This window comes from Setaria viridis, chromosome 7, assembly GCF_005286985.2.
Source record: "Setaria viridis chromosome 7, Setaria_viridis_v4.0, whole genome shotgun sequence".
Lineage (NCBI taxonomy): Eukaryota > Viridiplantae > Streptophyta > Magnoliopsida > Poales > Poaceae > Setaria > Setaria viridis.
In genome coordinates this window covers 29,936,031-29,951,475 of record NC_048269.2, presented here as the reverse complement: position 1 = coordinate 29,951,475, position 15,445 = coordinate 29,936,031, and the positions used below count along the sequence as shown (strand labels likewise).

Genomic DNA, 15,445 nt, shown 5'->3' with positions numbered 1-15,445 from the left:
ATCTTCTTTTTGCGTAATATCAAATTTGGGAGTTAAAACATGGCCCTTGTCTTGTTCGCCTTCCTGCGCGGTGCTAGACTGCTAGCCTGGTCATCAGTTCAGTGCAGCAGCAACACCACCCCCCACCATGCTCCAGCAGCCAGAGACAAGCATGCCATGGAGCGTTTGTTTTTTGCAGGTCGGGAAGCAACAAGGAGATGATGATGATCGCTCTGGCGAGTGGTGGAGTGGGCCGTTGCGTCTGTTATGGGCCATGATCCGGTTGGGCCTGAGGCCGGCCATTCATCTAGTTAGTGCAGCAAAATCTGGAAATGCCATGTACCCTGGCTGGTGTGTGCTTGCATGAGTCAGTAGGCATTGATGAAGCTTTGTCCGAATCCCTTCTGTTCTATCTCGAATTCTTGCTGCGTTCTTCCGCAAATTCCTCCAGATTCTGCTATATTTTCCTTCTCAGCTATCCAGGTCCATAAATATAAACATCCGACAACAGGGTATACTGAACCCAAATCAAATAATGGAAAGCAGTACCGGGAATCATGTCTGAAGAAGATTGTGCATTGACATGCCCACCTCTGAATACGCTCCACACCTCTGAATAGCTTCCCCAGTCGACTGGAAAAATATATATATGCAGACAAACATTTACAAATCCTCTGGCTCCTTCTTATGAGACATCATCATGCCGAGACGAGATTCAACACGGTAGTAATCGTTTCTACACACAATCTGCTATATATACTAGATAAGTAGAGAGCATAACCGGACGGATTCTGACTGTGGTACATAGATACTACATAAAGAAGAAGAAAACAAGGCCTCTAATCAGACAGACCAGCCTTGCTCCTCAAGTGTTCCTCTTGAAGTCCATGATATCGCCTTCCCACCTGGTCACCGCCTGGTTCTCACACACCCAGATCTCACGAGCAACCTGGTTGATCAGCCTGAAGTCATGGCTCACCAGGACCAGACCGCCATCCCACTCGTACAGCGCCTCCGCTAGGGAGCCGATGGTCTCGATATCATCAAGATGGTTCGTCGGCTCGTCCAGCAGCAGCAGCTGTGGCTGCCTGTATGCCAGCCACGCAAAGATCACACGGCTCCTCCGCCCGTCCGACAGATTCCTCATCGGCATCACCTGAGCCTTCCCCGACAGCCCGAACTTACCAACCGCAACTCTCATCCTCTCTTCCTCGTTCCTAGGGTATTCCTTCAGCATGTACTGCAGGGCCGACATGTCCTGGTCCAGCTTCTCCGCCAGATGCTGATGGAACTGCGCGATGCGCAGGTGATTGTGCCGCCTCACCTTACCATCCAGTGGAGCCACCTCACCTGTCATCAGCTTCAGAAGGGTGCTCTTCCCTGCCCCATTGGGACCAACCAACGCAATTCTAGAGTCCAGGTCGACACCTAAGTCAAGCTTCTTGTATAACAGATTATGCGGTGTGTACCCAAACGTGACCTCGACAAACTGCAGCACTGGCGGTGGAAGCTTGCCAACATTTGTGAAGCGGAACAACACCAGTATCCTGTCCCTAACAACCTTCTCCGTGAGCCCACCACGCTCCATCTTTGCGAGAGTCTTCTCCTTGCTCTGGGCCTGACGTGCAAGCTTTGCAGACCCATGGCCGAACCGTGCAATGTACTCCTTCATTGAAGCAATCTGCCAATCTGCTCCTGCTCCCATCTGTACTGCTTCATCTGGTTCTCTTCAAGCTCGCAGCGGGTCTGAACATACTGGTCATAATTCCCGGTGTATAACTTGAGCTTCTTGTTCTGCATATGTATTATGTTAGTGCACACTCCATTCAGAAAGTCCTGGGAGTGCGATATGACCACAAGTATGCGATCAAATTTCTATAGCGTCTCTTCCAACCAGACACAAGCCTCAAGATCTACAAATAGGCGTAGCAAATTAGTCCAGAGGAGCAACAAGTTCACCAAAACAGTGTCTTGAAAGACCTTTCTGCAGATCTTTTTTTACTTCAATAGTTCGTTTAATCACTCACGCTACAGGTTTAGATGCTATGAGGAAACAATAATCAAATAGCTGAAACCATTTAAGCTAAACAAAATGGGTAGCAGAGGTATCACGCTGAGTGATACAACAGAAAACACAGGTGAGGTAATTGGTGTGATATCTCATCTTTGGACGACTCAGCTACTTATATAGGAAACCAAGCTGTATCAGTATGATACTGGATACCATGTGCCATCCACATGTACGTATGAGTTATGACTATGATCTACACAGGAGCTGCAATTCATTGTGTAAACAAGATTTGGACTATGGTAGGATAGTAGATTTCTAGTTCACCACACTTACCAAGAAAATAGCACATTTCTATCCATAGAAAACCTAGTTTCTTATCCAGTTTCTGTTTACTTTAAAATTCAAGGATCTTACCAAGATGGTTTGTGGGCTCATCAAGCAAAAGGATTGTTGTGTTCATGAACAGTGATCTAGCCGAAGCAATCCTCATACGGCAACCTCCAGAAAAATCTCGGGTTTTCGTCGCCTGCGTTTGCTTGTTAAAACCTAAACCAAATAATATCAATCGCTTCTAGACGCTCATACACATGATCCAACGCGTCACCACCACAGTCATCCTAAAAATGTGAGAGGGAAAAATCCTTGTTACTACGTAAGGACATTATCCAGCATCAAGTGATAATTTGCAACAGTGGAAAGGCAGGATATAGTGAAGAAAAAGGTGTGAAGATAAGCAATCGTGTGTGTGAGAGTTGAAGAGCTGACCTGTGCAGCCAAAATTTCTGCTTCCTTCTCCAACTTGACTCTCTCTTCATCACAGCTAACAACAGCTTGCAGTGCAGACATGTCTGAAGCCTCAATCTCTCGGGTGAGATGGCATATGTCCATGTGTTGAGGGATAGGAAGTTCTCTGCAACCTATTGCTGTGAGAAGAGTAGATTTTCCACAGCCTTTTAGTCCAAGTAAACCGTAACGTCTGAGGCCAAACTGTCAATTGTGTGCTCGTGGTGCACACTTTGTCGTAACTGAATGGGTACAGGTGACGGAATTATATGTGCACCTCGCATAGTTGAGCTCCAACTCCGAATCTACAATAAGGTCATGGCCATGAAATGTTAACGAAAGAGACCCTATCTGCAGCATTCAAACAATTATATTAGGCTTCATACGTTTTAGGCGATCAGTAGCTGAAGCGATAAATGAAACAAGCAGAACGGAAGACGTCCTCGTGCTATGTTTAATGTGCAACTCACGCTCTTCGACTCGCTTCCCTATAGCAGAATCGCAGCACATAATTATCTTCCTCGTATGGCCAACAATAATATACAAATATATTCCACGTATAATTATATTAGTTTAATTAATTTGTATCTAAATTATGATTATTAGAATGGAATTCAATTCCAAGAATCCAAACGGACCTTTTTATTTTTTTTTTAGAAAGTGTACGTACTACTATGTAGGCAATGTAGGAGCTCCACACCCTTTCCCTCATTAAATTTTCAGCTCACCATCAGATTTATGTAGGATTCATACTATCCTACCACAAGATAATAATGTCTTTAGAGTATGGAAGTTCCATTCCACGATACACCCCTCACTCACTCCCTCCTCCTCTGTCTCTCTCTCCACAGGTCTGTGCTGGTTGCTGCCTTGCTGGTAACAGGGAGGGCTGCGGACTGGAGGAGGCGAGGAGCCAGCTGCCAGGTTGCCAGCCAAGGAAGTGCCCGTCCCGTCCCGGGGAGCCCCCCGGCCTCCCCAGGACCCCAAGCGGTCAAGCCCCGGTCTCGTCTGGTCACTGCGTGGAGGAAACGCAGGCGTCAAGGCAAAGGACGCAGGGGAAAAGGAAACCCACGCGTCCACGGCTCCTCTGCCCGCTCCTGTCCCATTGCCAACAGAAATGGAAACACCCCTCGCTTTTTCGCAACTGCCCCACGATGCGGACAAAACCAAGCCTGCCACTCCTGCTGGCCAGCCAGCCAGGCCCTCTCTCTTGCCAAAGCAACCATGGCAGACTGCACTGCCTGATCCCTGTCCTGCTTGCTTTTTCCAGCAGGCCTCTCCCATACCTCCCCCTCTCCTCTCTCTTCCTCCCCATCATTTTCCATCTCACATTGGGATTGGAATCTAAAAACCCCAATCTCTCTTGATCCTTCTCAACAATTTTCAACAATTTTCACCTCACATGTAAAGCAATTTCATCAAACGACACAGGCAGCAGTAAAGAAGAAAGTTGATCACAGAACGATCACTACCACATCGCACAACAAATGCAGCAACGAAGATTTTGATGCTAAGAACATAAGAACGATCCAATCAACCGAGCGACAAAACGAAGAACACAGAATCAACAAGACAGAGGTATCCAGGCATATAACTGAGTTCAAAACGAACACAGGATCAACAACAGAGGCATCCAGGCACATAACTGAGTTCGATAGATTACCACTCCATTCCAAAATAGATAGATAGATCGGGCAGTGCCATCCATGACCATGGCTGCCTTACAGCTTGATTAAAAGACGAAAACACTACGACTTCGACACAGATCCATACCACCACTTCTACACGCGCCTTCTTCCTACTACGACAAGACACGACCGACGAGAACGAAACACTACTGCAACTACTGATAGATAGATAGATAGGTGGCCATGACTTCATGCAAGAGCCAGGAGGTGGGACTCGGACCGGATCCGACGCTGCGCCTAGTGCCTGTTGGGGCACTCGCGGGAGATGTGGCCCTCGCCACCGCAGTTGTAGCACCCGCGGCCGCCGCCACCGCCGCCTCCACCACCGCCGTAGCCGCCGCCGCCGCCGCCCTGGGTGCAGTCCCTCGCCAAGTGGCCCTCCTCGCCGCACTTGTAGCAGCCCCGGCCGCCTCCACCGCCGCCGCCGCCGCCGTACCCGCCGCCGCCGCCGCCCTGGGAGCAGTCCCTCGCCATGTGGCCCTCCTCGCCGCACTTGTAGCAGCCACTGCCGCGTCCACCGCCGCCACCGCCGTAGCCGCGGTCGCCGCCGCCGCCGTAGCCGCCTCCTCCCCCGTAGCCGCGGTCGCCTCCGCCGCCGTAGCCGCGGTCGCCGCCTCCTCCGTAACCGCCGCCGCCTCCACCGTAGCCGCCGCGGTCGCCGCCGCCGCGCCCGCCGTAGCCGCCGCTGTCGGGGCGCTCCCCGCCGGGGAGGGAGCCGCCGCCGGGCGCGGTGACGTCGAGGGCCTTGGAGCGTCCGTCGTGGTCGCTGCCGACGGTGTACTCGACGGCCTCGCCGTCCTTGAGGTTGGGGTAGCCGTCGGCCTTGACGCAGGACTGGTGGACGAAGAGGTCCTGGCTGCCGTCGTCGGGGCTGATGAAGCCGAAGCCCTTGGTCCCGTTGAACCACTTCACCGTCCCCTTCGCACGCTCCGCCGCCATCTCCGCCCTCTCGCCGGAAAACCCTCCCTCGCAAACCCTAGACGGCTGTGGAGGAGAAGGTGAGGTGTGGGGAATGAGGAGAGGGCGACCGGGCATCCCCTTTTAAGGCCGAATCCGAGGGGTCCGGGCCGGTGGGCTGGGCGCGAAATGGAAGCGCCAGGGTTTCCGAAGCTCACTGACATGTGGGGTATATTTTGGGCGGGACCCGGCGTCAGTGAGCGAAAACGAGGGTTTTGCCTTCTTTTTTGTTACCATGCATCCCGCTCCCACCTACCCCCATCTCCAGCAATCAATGAGCCGCTTCCGTTTGTCCTCGACATCTGAGCCGTCGCCTGGCTGTAAACGCGATGCGGGGGAAAATATCTTCTACCTGAGCGGCGTAAGAAAGGAATTTCAGTTTGGATTTTCTTTTCTTTTGGAAAAAAAAATACTACTCCAAATACCATGCTAATTTCCTTTTCTTTTGGGTGCTGTGCAAAAAGACTTACGGAGCCAAATCTTGGTATGCTCCAAAATTCCAAATCATACATGATGCCGCTGCCAACAGCCAACGGCTACCTCGGTTCCATCTCGTGCGTGACAAGTTCATGTGCGAAGCGCATGTTTACTTGGCCGGTCGGTCCATAATTCGGCTGCGGCTGATGGAAATGGAGGACGAACCGCTCGCACGCAACGCAGCAGTGTTCCGTGGAGACTGGATAGTGCCAGGACAGTACTGCAAGTGCGTACAAATGTTGTTGTTAGCACGTTCCAAAATCATAATTGATGCCGCCTCAAACGCCTCCATTCTCGTGCATGACAAGTTCGTGCGTGGCAAGTGCGCCGCACGACATCGGGGCGAGCAGAGAAAGTGATTGCACGGTAAGTGCGTGACTGATGCTAAAATTCCGTGCTTCGGAAATGGAAAGAGATTCTTGAACGGAATTTGGTGCACGCAAGACGTGAACCAACGGACCAACACGGCATTGGCTTTGCTGGCCGCGGTTCCCCCCGCTCTCTCTCTCTCTCTCTCTCTCTCTCTCTCTCTCTCCACGGCCAGACGCTTGACCAGACGCTTGGTCAAAGGCCCGCTGCATTCCGTGCCGCCCCGGCGGCCCCCACGCTGCCACGGGAGACGGATCGAGAGTCCGGAGCTGTCCCTGGACCAGAGAGTGGGCCCGCCTCGGCAGTCGCCAGTGGCTTGCTCGTCCCGTGCCCGTAATTTTTCTCTGCTGCTGCTGCTGCTGCAAATGGAGGAGCTGAGGTCGCATGCAGTGCAGCAGAGTTTATGCGGAGACTGCCAAAAAGCGCCAAGAAGTGGGCAAAACACGGTGGGGGCAGGTACAGTTGCTGCCCATGCGTCTCTGCAGCGTGCCCGCACTACAAAACACTCCGGTAACTTTGCAATCAGGGGTAAATAATGATGGGTTAATTTGCTCACTTTTATTCTGCATTTAAACATTGGAACAGCTGAAAGTGTCGCTTGCATTGCATGGGCAGGTCTACAAACTCTGAACCGAAGGGAACACTGTGCTGCACCTGCGAGTTCATTTTTATAACTTGTACATCCAAACATGGGTTCTAAAAGTAAACTCCTAAATTTATAAGGGCTATTTTCATTAGGAGGACCAAGGGGTCCTAATAGATACTATTTCTCCTAAAAGTAGTCCCAAGTCCCCCTTTACCTCTATTGCCCTCGCATGCATTAATGACGTGAAGTGCAGGGGTAGTTTAGAGGAGTAATTGAGAGGTAAAAATGATATTTTCTCTCTAAGATCCTAAAGATTAGTAATCCATCCAAACAGCCATGTACTCAACTTTAGAACTTAAATTAGCAATTTAAGGGTCCTAAATTTTATTATACTACTAAGGCCCTGTTTGGGAGAGGGGTGCTAAAATTTAGCCTTGGGCTAAAATTTAGCCCCCTCAAATGAAAGGGCTAAAGTTTAGCACCTTGGGTGTTTGGAAAGAGGGCTAAAGTTTAGCACCTCTTCTGTAAAATGTCCCTTTTGCCCCTGCTGTGCTGCCCCTCCCACCGTTTTCCTCTCAGCTGGAGTTCAGCAGGGCCACCTCCGTGCTCTACGGCGCCGACTGGGGCTCCATCCCGGTCTCCGTCGACGACGAGCCCGACGCCGGCATCGCAGCTGGAGTTTAGCGGGGCGCAGCGGGCGGCGGGCGGGCGGCGCGGGCGGCGGAGGCCGGGCGGCGGCGAGGCGGGCGGCGCGGGCGGCGGAGGCCGGGCGGCAGCGCGGGCGGCGAAGGACGGGCGGCGCGGGCGGGCGGTGGCGGGGCCGGCCGGAGACGAAGGCGGCGACGGCGAGGCGGAGGCAGGCGGGGCCGGCGTAGACCGCTTGGGCGGGCGAGCGGCGGCGGGTCCGGTCGGAGATGGAGGTGGCGGCGGCGAGACGGAGGCGGCGGGCGGGCGGCGGCGGGGCCGGTCGGAGATGGAGGCGGCGGGGCCGGTCGGAGATGGAGGCGGCGGCGGCAGCCGGACGAAGGAGGATGGCGGCGGGGCGGAGGCGGCCGGGCGAGTCGGAGGCGCCGGTTCGGGCGAAGGAGGCGGGGGAGAGAGAGAGTGAGGGGAGGAGAGAGAGGGGAAGGGGGCAGGAGGGGAAAGTGGTAGAGGGGGACCACTTTTTAGTCCATTTAGCCCATTTTAGCTACCCCCAAGTGACTAAATGATTAGTGGGGGGCTAAAGTTTAGCACCCCCACTTTAGCCCACCTGTTTGGGAAGCTTGGGGGCTAAAATGAGCTAAAGTGGGGGTGCTAAACTTTAGCCCCCCTCTCCCAAACAGGGCCTAAACTTTAAAACTTTAGGAACTTTAAGCTACTACGCAGGTACCATTGCCTGCATTCGATTTGAAGTCATTCTGAGTTATTAATTGATTGTGCTGCAAGTAGATTCGAAAACCAAGATTTGCCTCGGAAATGTGAATGATACTACAAACAAAATGCCTGTTTATTAAGCTTGGATTGCCTGAGCCGAGAGTGGTAAATGGTACGGATAGTTGGCGAATTCAGAAGCATCGGTTTGGAACCTCCTGTTAGTACGAGTCTCCTTTCTCAATTGACTACAGAGCAGTAGCAGGTGGACAAAAACAAAGGCTACTGTTGACTCGTAGCCATGCACGCAGTTCCAGTAACAGTGGTGGTACTAGTCTTCGTGCCCGGTAAAACAGGAATGGAAGGTCTGCTGCCGCTGGCTGTTGTGCCGTGCGCACTGCATGCATCCTGATTAGAATTAACGTGTGTGGATTTTAAACTTGGAACGTGCGTATATACATCGATGCTAATCTATTGGAGCATGAACATGAGACGGTCAGACACTGGGTCATATGCTGTGTGATATGATCCAGAGAATGGGCTTGCCTCGCCAGGTTCGTCGTCCCGTCTCCGTAATTTTCACTGCTGCAAATGGAGGTCGCGTCGCACTCAGCAAGTCAGCAGAGTTTATGCGCAGACCGCTATGACAGTACAAGTGCGTTTGGCACTGCTCATCCTTTCTTTGGTTTCACATGAAATTTGGCACTGTAGCACATTAGCACTACTGCCAAAAAAAAGAGCCGGTTATTGACATCTAAGAAGAAAATAAACGCATACTCCTCGCTGAAGCCATTTTTCTTTTTCCTATTCGCAACTCCTACCGACTTCTGCTATCGAAGTAATGCTAATGAGCCGGTTTGGGAGGAGCCTTTCCAAACGTACGTAGCCCAAGGCATCATCTTCCCTCTGGCACGTCCACGGTTCCTCCTTCGACATAGAACACAGAAGAGAGTAACTAGAGCTGAAGAGCACTAGAGTAGCATGCTCTCGCGGCACACACTCTACATGCGTCGAGATCAACATGTGGAATCATCTCGGTACTCAAATAATCGATATAGATATCGATTATTTGAGTACCAAGATGATTCTAAATAAAAAAAAGTTTGAACTAAAAAAGTTGGAGATCTCATCAAGATCTACAATTTTCGTAAAAAGCTTATCTCCATCCGAGTTCAAAGTTACGATGTTTTAAAGATATATTGCTCAGAGAAAAGAAATTCCACCAGTTACTACAGTGCACCTTCCACCGGTTGAACTTGCTATACCCGTTTCAAACGGCAAACCGCGGTATGCGTATAAATCTGCAATTTTTTATTTGAACATATATTTTTACAAAATGCTAAAATAAAAAATATAAAAATGAAAAATTCTCTATACGGTGACGGCGCAATACAGGCTGGTTGCGTTTAATGGGCTAATGAAAGGCCGGTCCCGAGGCCCACTACAAACTCTTCTTGTGGCGGTTGCGGATCAGGCCGTGCAGGAAGTTTTGAACATCCCCTCAAAAAAAGAGAGCAAGTTTGAACATTGAGGGTTTTGACTTTATTTTTTAAGTAAAATGTACCACTGTTCCCAAACTTATCTCGCCGTGTCAATAAGATTCCTAAACTTATAAAATGCATTTTTATTCCGAACTATCTAAACGATCCATCCCAGGTCCCAAACAAGCCATGTACGCTTCTGACGCCTACGTGGCATGCCACCATGGCGCATGCTGGCAAATATATGCAAAAAAAAAAAACACCTTAACTTTTATCATCCTACAGTCTATATCCTCTATCTGCACTCCTGGCCACCTATCTCATGCCTGCCTGCACCATAGCTACTACCTCCGATCATATGCTGGGCGTCCTTGCCAGTGCCTGCCCCGCCGTCACCATGAGTGGGCGTGACCTGCTCGGCGACCTCACCGCAGCCCACGCTAGCGCGTAGGTCTCAGCGTGCAGGCGCCTCCAACTCGTCATCGGTGTCGGCGTCCATGCGGCGGCTGCCCACGACGCTGCACACTGCACGGCGGCCCCGAGCGCGATGGCCGCGGAGGCGAGCCACGCCAGCCGGCCCGCGGCCAGCTTGAGAACCCGGCTTCCTCTACCCTGTGCTCGATCTGCTGGCTCCCTCTCACTTTGCGCTCAATCTGCCAGCAGGGGACACAGAAGCACACACCCGCTACACTGCCCTCCTCGCCGCAAGCGAATCAGGCGACAAACTACTTCATCTGGCGGCGCGCGAAAGAATCAGTCGTTCATGGCCCCTGCCTGCTCCATGGCCCATCTTGCTATCTGAGCCGTCGCTCAGCTACTTCTGCGGCTGCGGCTACAGCGCAGCCGCTCGGAAAAAGGAGCTGCAGCTGCAGCCCAACAGCTTGTCTGGTCAAAAGTCTCCAAGCATCGCTCGTGATCTCTCTTTCCCATTCACCCTTCGCAGTTCTTTTCCTTCTGTTGGCCAATGGTTTGTGCCAGATATGATTGAATGTATGCTAACTCTAACAGTTGCTGGACGCAGCTGGACGGCTGACTGCAGTCATGTAGCGGCTGCCAGCTGCAGCTGTTCCGAGCACCTCGGCGGGGAAAGAAAGGATTTTTTTATAAAAAAATAAAAGAAGGAAGAAGGCGATTGCTAGTTTGAACCGGACAGCGGACACACACACAGGATGCGGCGCACCGGTATTTTCTTTTTTTAATCTTATCCATGACACAGTGACACGCTAAACTTTTTTTATGTGCGCAAAAAAAAAAAGAGACCGCAGAACCAAAAAAGATAGATGTTTTTTTTATGAAACGAAAAATGGCAAATGTTGTTACGCTCCAAATCATACTTGATGCCGCTGCGAGCGTCTCCGTCTCGTGCATGATAGGTTCATGTGTGGAGGCATGGTCATCAGGTTATGGTTAGCGTGTTCGCGAGCGAAAATCATCTAAAAATATAGATGGTCAGGTTATGGAAGCATCTCCCATTACACAAAAAAAAATGAGGTCAAACTAAAACTTGTGCGAAGAGAAAAAAAAAATGCACGCACATTTGAGCGTTAAAAAAAAGGCAACACTTTGACCGTTAAAGAAAAGGCAACAATTGATTTTCCCTCTCCTTGTGCAAAAAAAGAAATGAGTAAAGGTAATTTCGCCTCAGGTAGGAAATCAAGGCCATGCGCAGGCTGGTTGCGTTTAATTGGGCTAACCAAAGGCCGGTCCCGAGGCCCACTCCAAACTTTGTTGGGTTGCTTCTATCCTGTTTACCATGCATCCGCCCGCGGTCCCCCACGCGGCTACCATCTCCTTCAATCAATGGGCGCTTCCGCTTCGACGCCATCTGAGCCGTCGCCTCGCTGTAAACGCGAGGCGGGGAAAATATCTTGCGACCTCGGCGGGGTAAGAAAGGAATTGTTTTTTTATAAAAAAAGAAAGAAAGAAAGGAATTGCGAGTTTGCAACCGGACATCGAGACACACGCAGGCTGCGGCACACTGCTTCTTTTCTTTTTGTGAATCCTGTTCGTGAGACGATAATGTTTTTTTTTTGTGTGTGTGTGTTGCGCAAAACAAAAGACCACGGAAAATGGCAAGTGCTGTTACGCACCAAACAGTTTTTTTTTTTTAAAAAAAAAGCTGTTACGCTCCAGATCCAACTGAGGGTGTGGGAAGTGCACGACATCTGAGCGCGATCGGAAAAGTGATTTGCACTGGCACGGTAAGTGCGTGATGCCGAAATGGCGAAATTCCGTGCTTCGGAGATCGAAGGGATTCATCCACGAAAAAAAGTAGTAGTTTGATGTATGCAAGACGTGAACCAACCAGCACGGCGTTGGCGTTGCGCGGCTGGTCGGAGACTCAGAGATCACCGGAGAGCACTAGGACTGTGGAGATGCACGTTCTGACGATGCAGCATTGCGTAACCCACCTCACGAACGTGGACGACAACTTTCATTCCCTTTCAGTTACACAAAATTACAAGCAAGACCGAAAGACCCATCGCCTCAGCCCAGCAGGCTCTTCTCCCCTTCCTCCAGCCCGGCCATGGTGTCGTACAGGGGCTTGTTCATGGTCTCCGGCAGGTAGAAGACCAGCAGCCCGCCGACGATGCCCGACGCGCCGAACACCGCGAACGGCACCCTCTCCCCGAGCACCACCACCAGCGGCGCCACGATGGCCCCCATCTGCGCCGCCTGCGCCGTGCACCCCAGCGCCGCGTTCCGCACCACCGTCGGGAACAGCTCCGCCGTGTAGATGAACAGCAGGTTGTACGTCGCCGCCATGCCGAAGATGCCCACCACGCCGCAAGCCATCCGCACAACCCTGCGCGCAGTGGTCCAAGTCCATTTTCAAGTGCAAGTCCGTTAGTTGCATATGGCAGTTAATTGATAAAACTAAGCAGCCTGAGCAGCGCGATATGCATGGCAAGATAGTTTGAAGGATCAATTGAGTACTGAAGGTTACTATCTGGCTGACCTCAAGATGCCTGCACCGGCGATGAGGCTCCCGGCGGTGCAGAAGATGCCGCTGAGCAGCATGGTGCCGATGGCGAGCGGCTTCCGCCCGAACCGGTCGAGGAGCAGCGCGGTGAGCAGGTAGGCGGGCATCTCGGCGAGCGAGTTGACGACGACGCTGACGTAGAGGTTGGTCTTGAGGTTGACCACGTTGAGGCTGAGGCCGTAGTACACCACCGACGCCAGGAGGTTGATGAGCACCGAGAGCACGAGGCGGGCCCGCGTGGTACGCGACCGGAACACGTCGACGATGGATCCCGAAGACGACGAAGAGTTCGCCGACTCATCATCGACGCCCTTCGTCCCTTCCTCGTCCTCGTCGTCGAGCTTGAGCGTGACGTCGTCGGGGACGGTCCTCCCGTTGGCGACGGCGATGGCGCGGAGAACGCGCATGGCGTCGTCAGCCCGGCGGCGCACGAGGTACCACCGCGGGGACTCGGAGACGAAGGGCACGACGGCGGCGACGAAGGCGAGGGACGGGAGCGAGGTGACGACGTAGAGCGCGCGCCAGGAGCGCGGGAAGAGCGCGGCGACGCCCGCGAGCGCCGCGATGCCGCCGGAGAAGAAGTAGAAGGTGGACATCCCCGCGGCGCCGCGGCGGGAGGGCCCGATGGGCTCGGTGGCGAGGACGAAGGCGAGCACGCCGACGCTGCCGGTGCTGAAGCCCGTGAGGAGGCGCAGCGCGGCGTAGGCCCAGTAGTTGGGTGCCAGCGCGGTGAGGAGGCCGAAGGTGGCGTTGAGGACGCAGACCACCTGCAGGGAGCCCTTGCGGCCCAGGAACGAGTCCGACAGGTGCCCGAACACGCCGGCGCCTGCATACAGTAGAGAAGCGCACACGGTCAGAAGTCAGAACTCAGAACACGACGACATGTTAGAAGTAGAACGCGCGCGAGAGGAAGGAAATTAAAAAAAAAAACACGTTTGATTGGGCCCGGTCTAGCTCGAAAACTAAGCCCGTCCAGACAAGGAGCCCATTACTTGATAGCCGACTGTTTTTGTCAGTTTGTGAGGTAGGAGACGACGCGCGGCCAGTTGCCTGAAGCGGACGAGAGCAAAGCGATTTGATTGGGGACATCCCCACGTCAGAGCCGAGGTGGCACTAGGCACGGCGGGGACGGCCACGTAGCCAGGCTACGTTAGGCAATCTGCTCCACACGTGTGCGCACGTGTCACGTCTCGCTACGCCACCTCGCAGACCAATCAGTGGCAGAGAGCCGGTCCCGACGGGAAGCGTGCATGGAGGGTTCGTTGCGATTGCCATGTCCACAGACACAGCCACAGGTGTGTGGTTACGTCTCGCTACGCCGCCTAGCTCGCAGACCAATCTGTGTGGTGCGTCGGATCCGTCCAGTGTCCGGATCCGAGCACCAGTCCACAGCCACAGGTAGTGGATATGATGCATGCAGCGCAGCAGCAGCGGGATGCTCGGATCGGGACAAAAGATTCCTCGGTATATCTCGTCTCGCGGCGCTGGAAAATCACGTAGCTGAATGGGACATGTGCGTAAGAAAATGACACCGGCCTAAACTCGGTCTGGACTTTTACTCTTGAGGTAGATGGAGACGCGGATGGGATTGTTGGGAAGATCCAAAACAAAATTTAAAAAAAGCGCAGTCGATCATCACGGATCGTTGATGTAGTTTTTTGCCAGTAAATTACCCGATGGGCAGCATCACGGATGCTACGCGACACGGGAAAACGATGCGCACGCAAGGGCACAAGTCAAACAACGCGGCTGACGATAGATGCTGTCGTTAGTCGTGGGGCACATCCGTACGGCGGCGGCGGTGGCGGCGGCGGCTGTGAACACCGCAGCGCCGGCGTTCATCCCGTCTGTCAGGCTCACCGGCCGGCCGGCATTCGTGTGGACATGGCCGTCGAAAGGGGGACGCACCCGAGAGCCGCGCGCCCGCGAGTAAACAGCCAAGCAAGCTGGGGCCAAGGGATGCCGGCCGAAAGCGCAGCACGAGATGGCGTCGTCACCACTTGCTAATTCTAGCGTCCCCGCATATGGTGGGGCTTCAATTATTCTGCTCGGCGGAGCCTACGTACTTCAATTTTTCGTTCTCCGGCCAACTCTCGATCCCAGAATGCCAAGGCACATCCTGCCTGAATCCTTAATTCTATGCCTAATCGCCCAAAACCAATCGCCGATAATCGAACGCGCATACAGTTGGAGACGGAGATGGAGATGACACTGGGAAATGTATGGAGGATTGGAGGACGAGCACGGTACTGACCGATCATGCAGCCGGCGAAGAAGATGGCCTGGGCGAGCCCGACCTTGTAGCGCTCGCCGCAGACGAGCCCCCACTCGGCGACGGTGGACGAGGCGGCGCCGTCGGCCCACTCCCACCCGGCCGCGGCGCCCGCGCACCGATCGCCGCAGCCTCCGACGGCGCCGCAGACCATGGCCGGCTCCCGGTCCGCGAAGATGATCACCATGGTGTGCAGCGCCTCCAGCGCCCACGCCGCCGACACCAGCACGAAGTGCCGCAGCTGCCACCGCCCGAACTCCCCAGCGTGCATCGTCAGCGCGTCGTCGATGCACACGCGCCTGTTGCCCTCCTTCTTCTTGCCTCCGGCGGCCGCGTCGCCGGCCGGGAGGAGCGGCTCCGTCGTCGACATGGCGCTTTCTTTGTGGCGCGGGGGTTCTGCGCCGCGCGCCCTCTCTCGCTGCGTGCGTTCCGGGGGTGAACAGCGGGGTGTTATTTGTAGCTATAGGTGGGCAGATGGGCCGCCCGACCTTAGCCCGGCCCTAGCA

The 15,445-nt window shown here is 53.6% G+C and overlaps 2 protein-coding genes and 1 pseudogene across 2 annotated transcripts; all 3 read right to left on the bottom strand.

The window, feature by feature from the left end:
* Window positions 1–577: 577 nt before the first annotated feature.
* Window positions 578–4,098, bottom strand: LOC117862567 (ABC transporter F family member 1-like; annotated as a pseudogene).
* A 321-nt stretch (window positions 4,099–4,419) lies between these two features.
* Window positions 4,420–5,487, bottom strand: LOC117862568 (glycine-rich protein 2). The gene has a single exon (XM_034746062.2). The coding sequence runs from the start codon at window positions 5,398–5,400 to the stop codon at window positions 4,699–4,701; it is 702 nt and encodes a 233-aa protein (XP_034601953.1). The 5' UTR covers window positions 5,401–5,487; the 3' UTR covers window positions 4,420–4,698.
* A 6,595-nt stretch (window positions 5,488–12,082) lies between these two features.
* LOC117862628 (organic cation/carnitine transporter 4) lies at window positions 12,083–15,445 on the bottom strand. The gene is made up of 3 exons (XM_034746129.2): window positions 14,922–15,445; window positions 12,644–13,493; window positions 12,083–12,490 (listed from the first exon to the last, which is right to left on the bottom strand). The coding sequence occupies exons 1-3, from the start codon at window positions 15,307–15,309 to the stop codon at window positions 12,172–12,174; spliced, it is 1,557 nt and encodes a 518-aa protein (XP_034602020.1). The 5' UTR covers window positions 15,310–15,445; the 3' UTR covers window positions 12,083–12,171.

Coding starts and splice junctions, on each gene's coding strand:
- LOC117862628 (XM_034746129.2), bottom strand. CDS start 15,309: ATGTCGACGACGGAGCCGCTCCTCCCGGCCGGCGACGCGGCCGCCGGA. Junction 13,494..14,921: donor CTTCGCCGGCTGCATGATCG/GTCAGTACCGTG, acceptor TACTGTATGCAG/GCGCCGGCGTGTTCGGGCAC. Junction 12,491..12,643: donor GCCGGTGCAGGCATCTTGAG/GTCAGCCAGATA, acceptor CACTGCGCGCAG/GGTTGTGCGGATGGCTTGCG.
- LOC117862568 (XM_034746062.2), bottom strand. CDS start 5,400: ATGGCGGCGGAGCGTGCGAAGGGGACGGTGAAGTGGTTCAACGGGACC.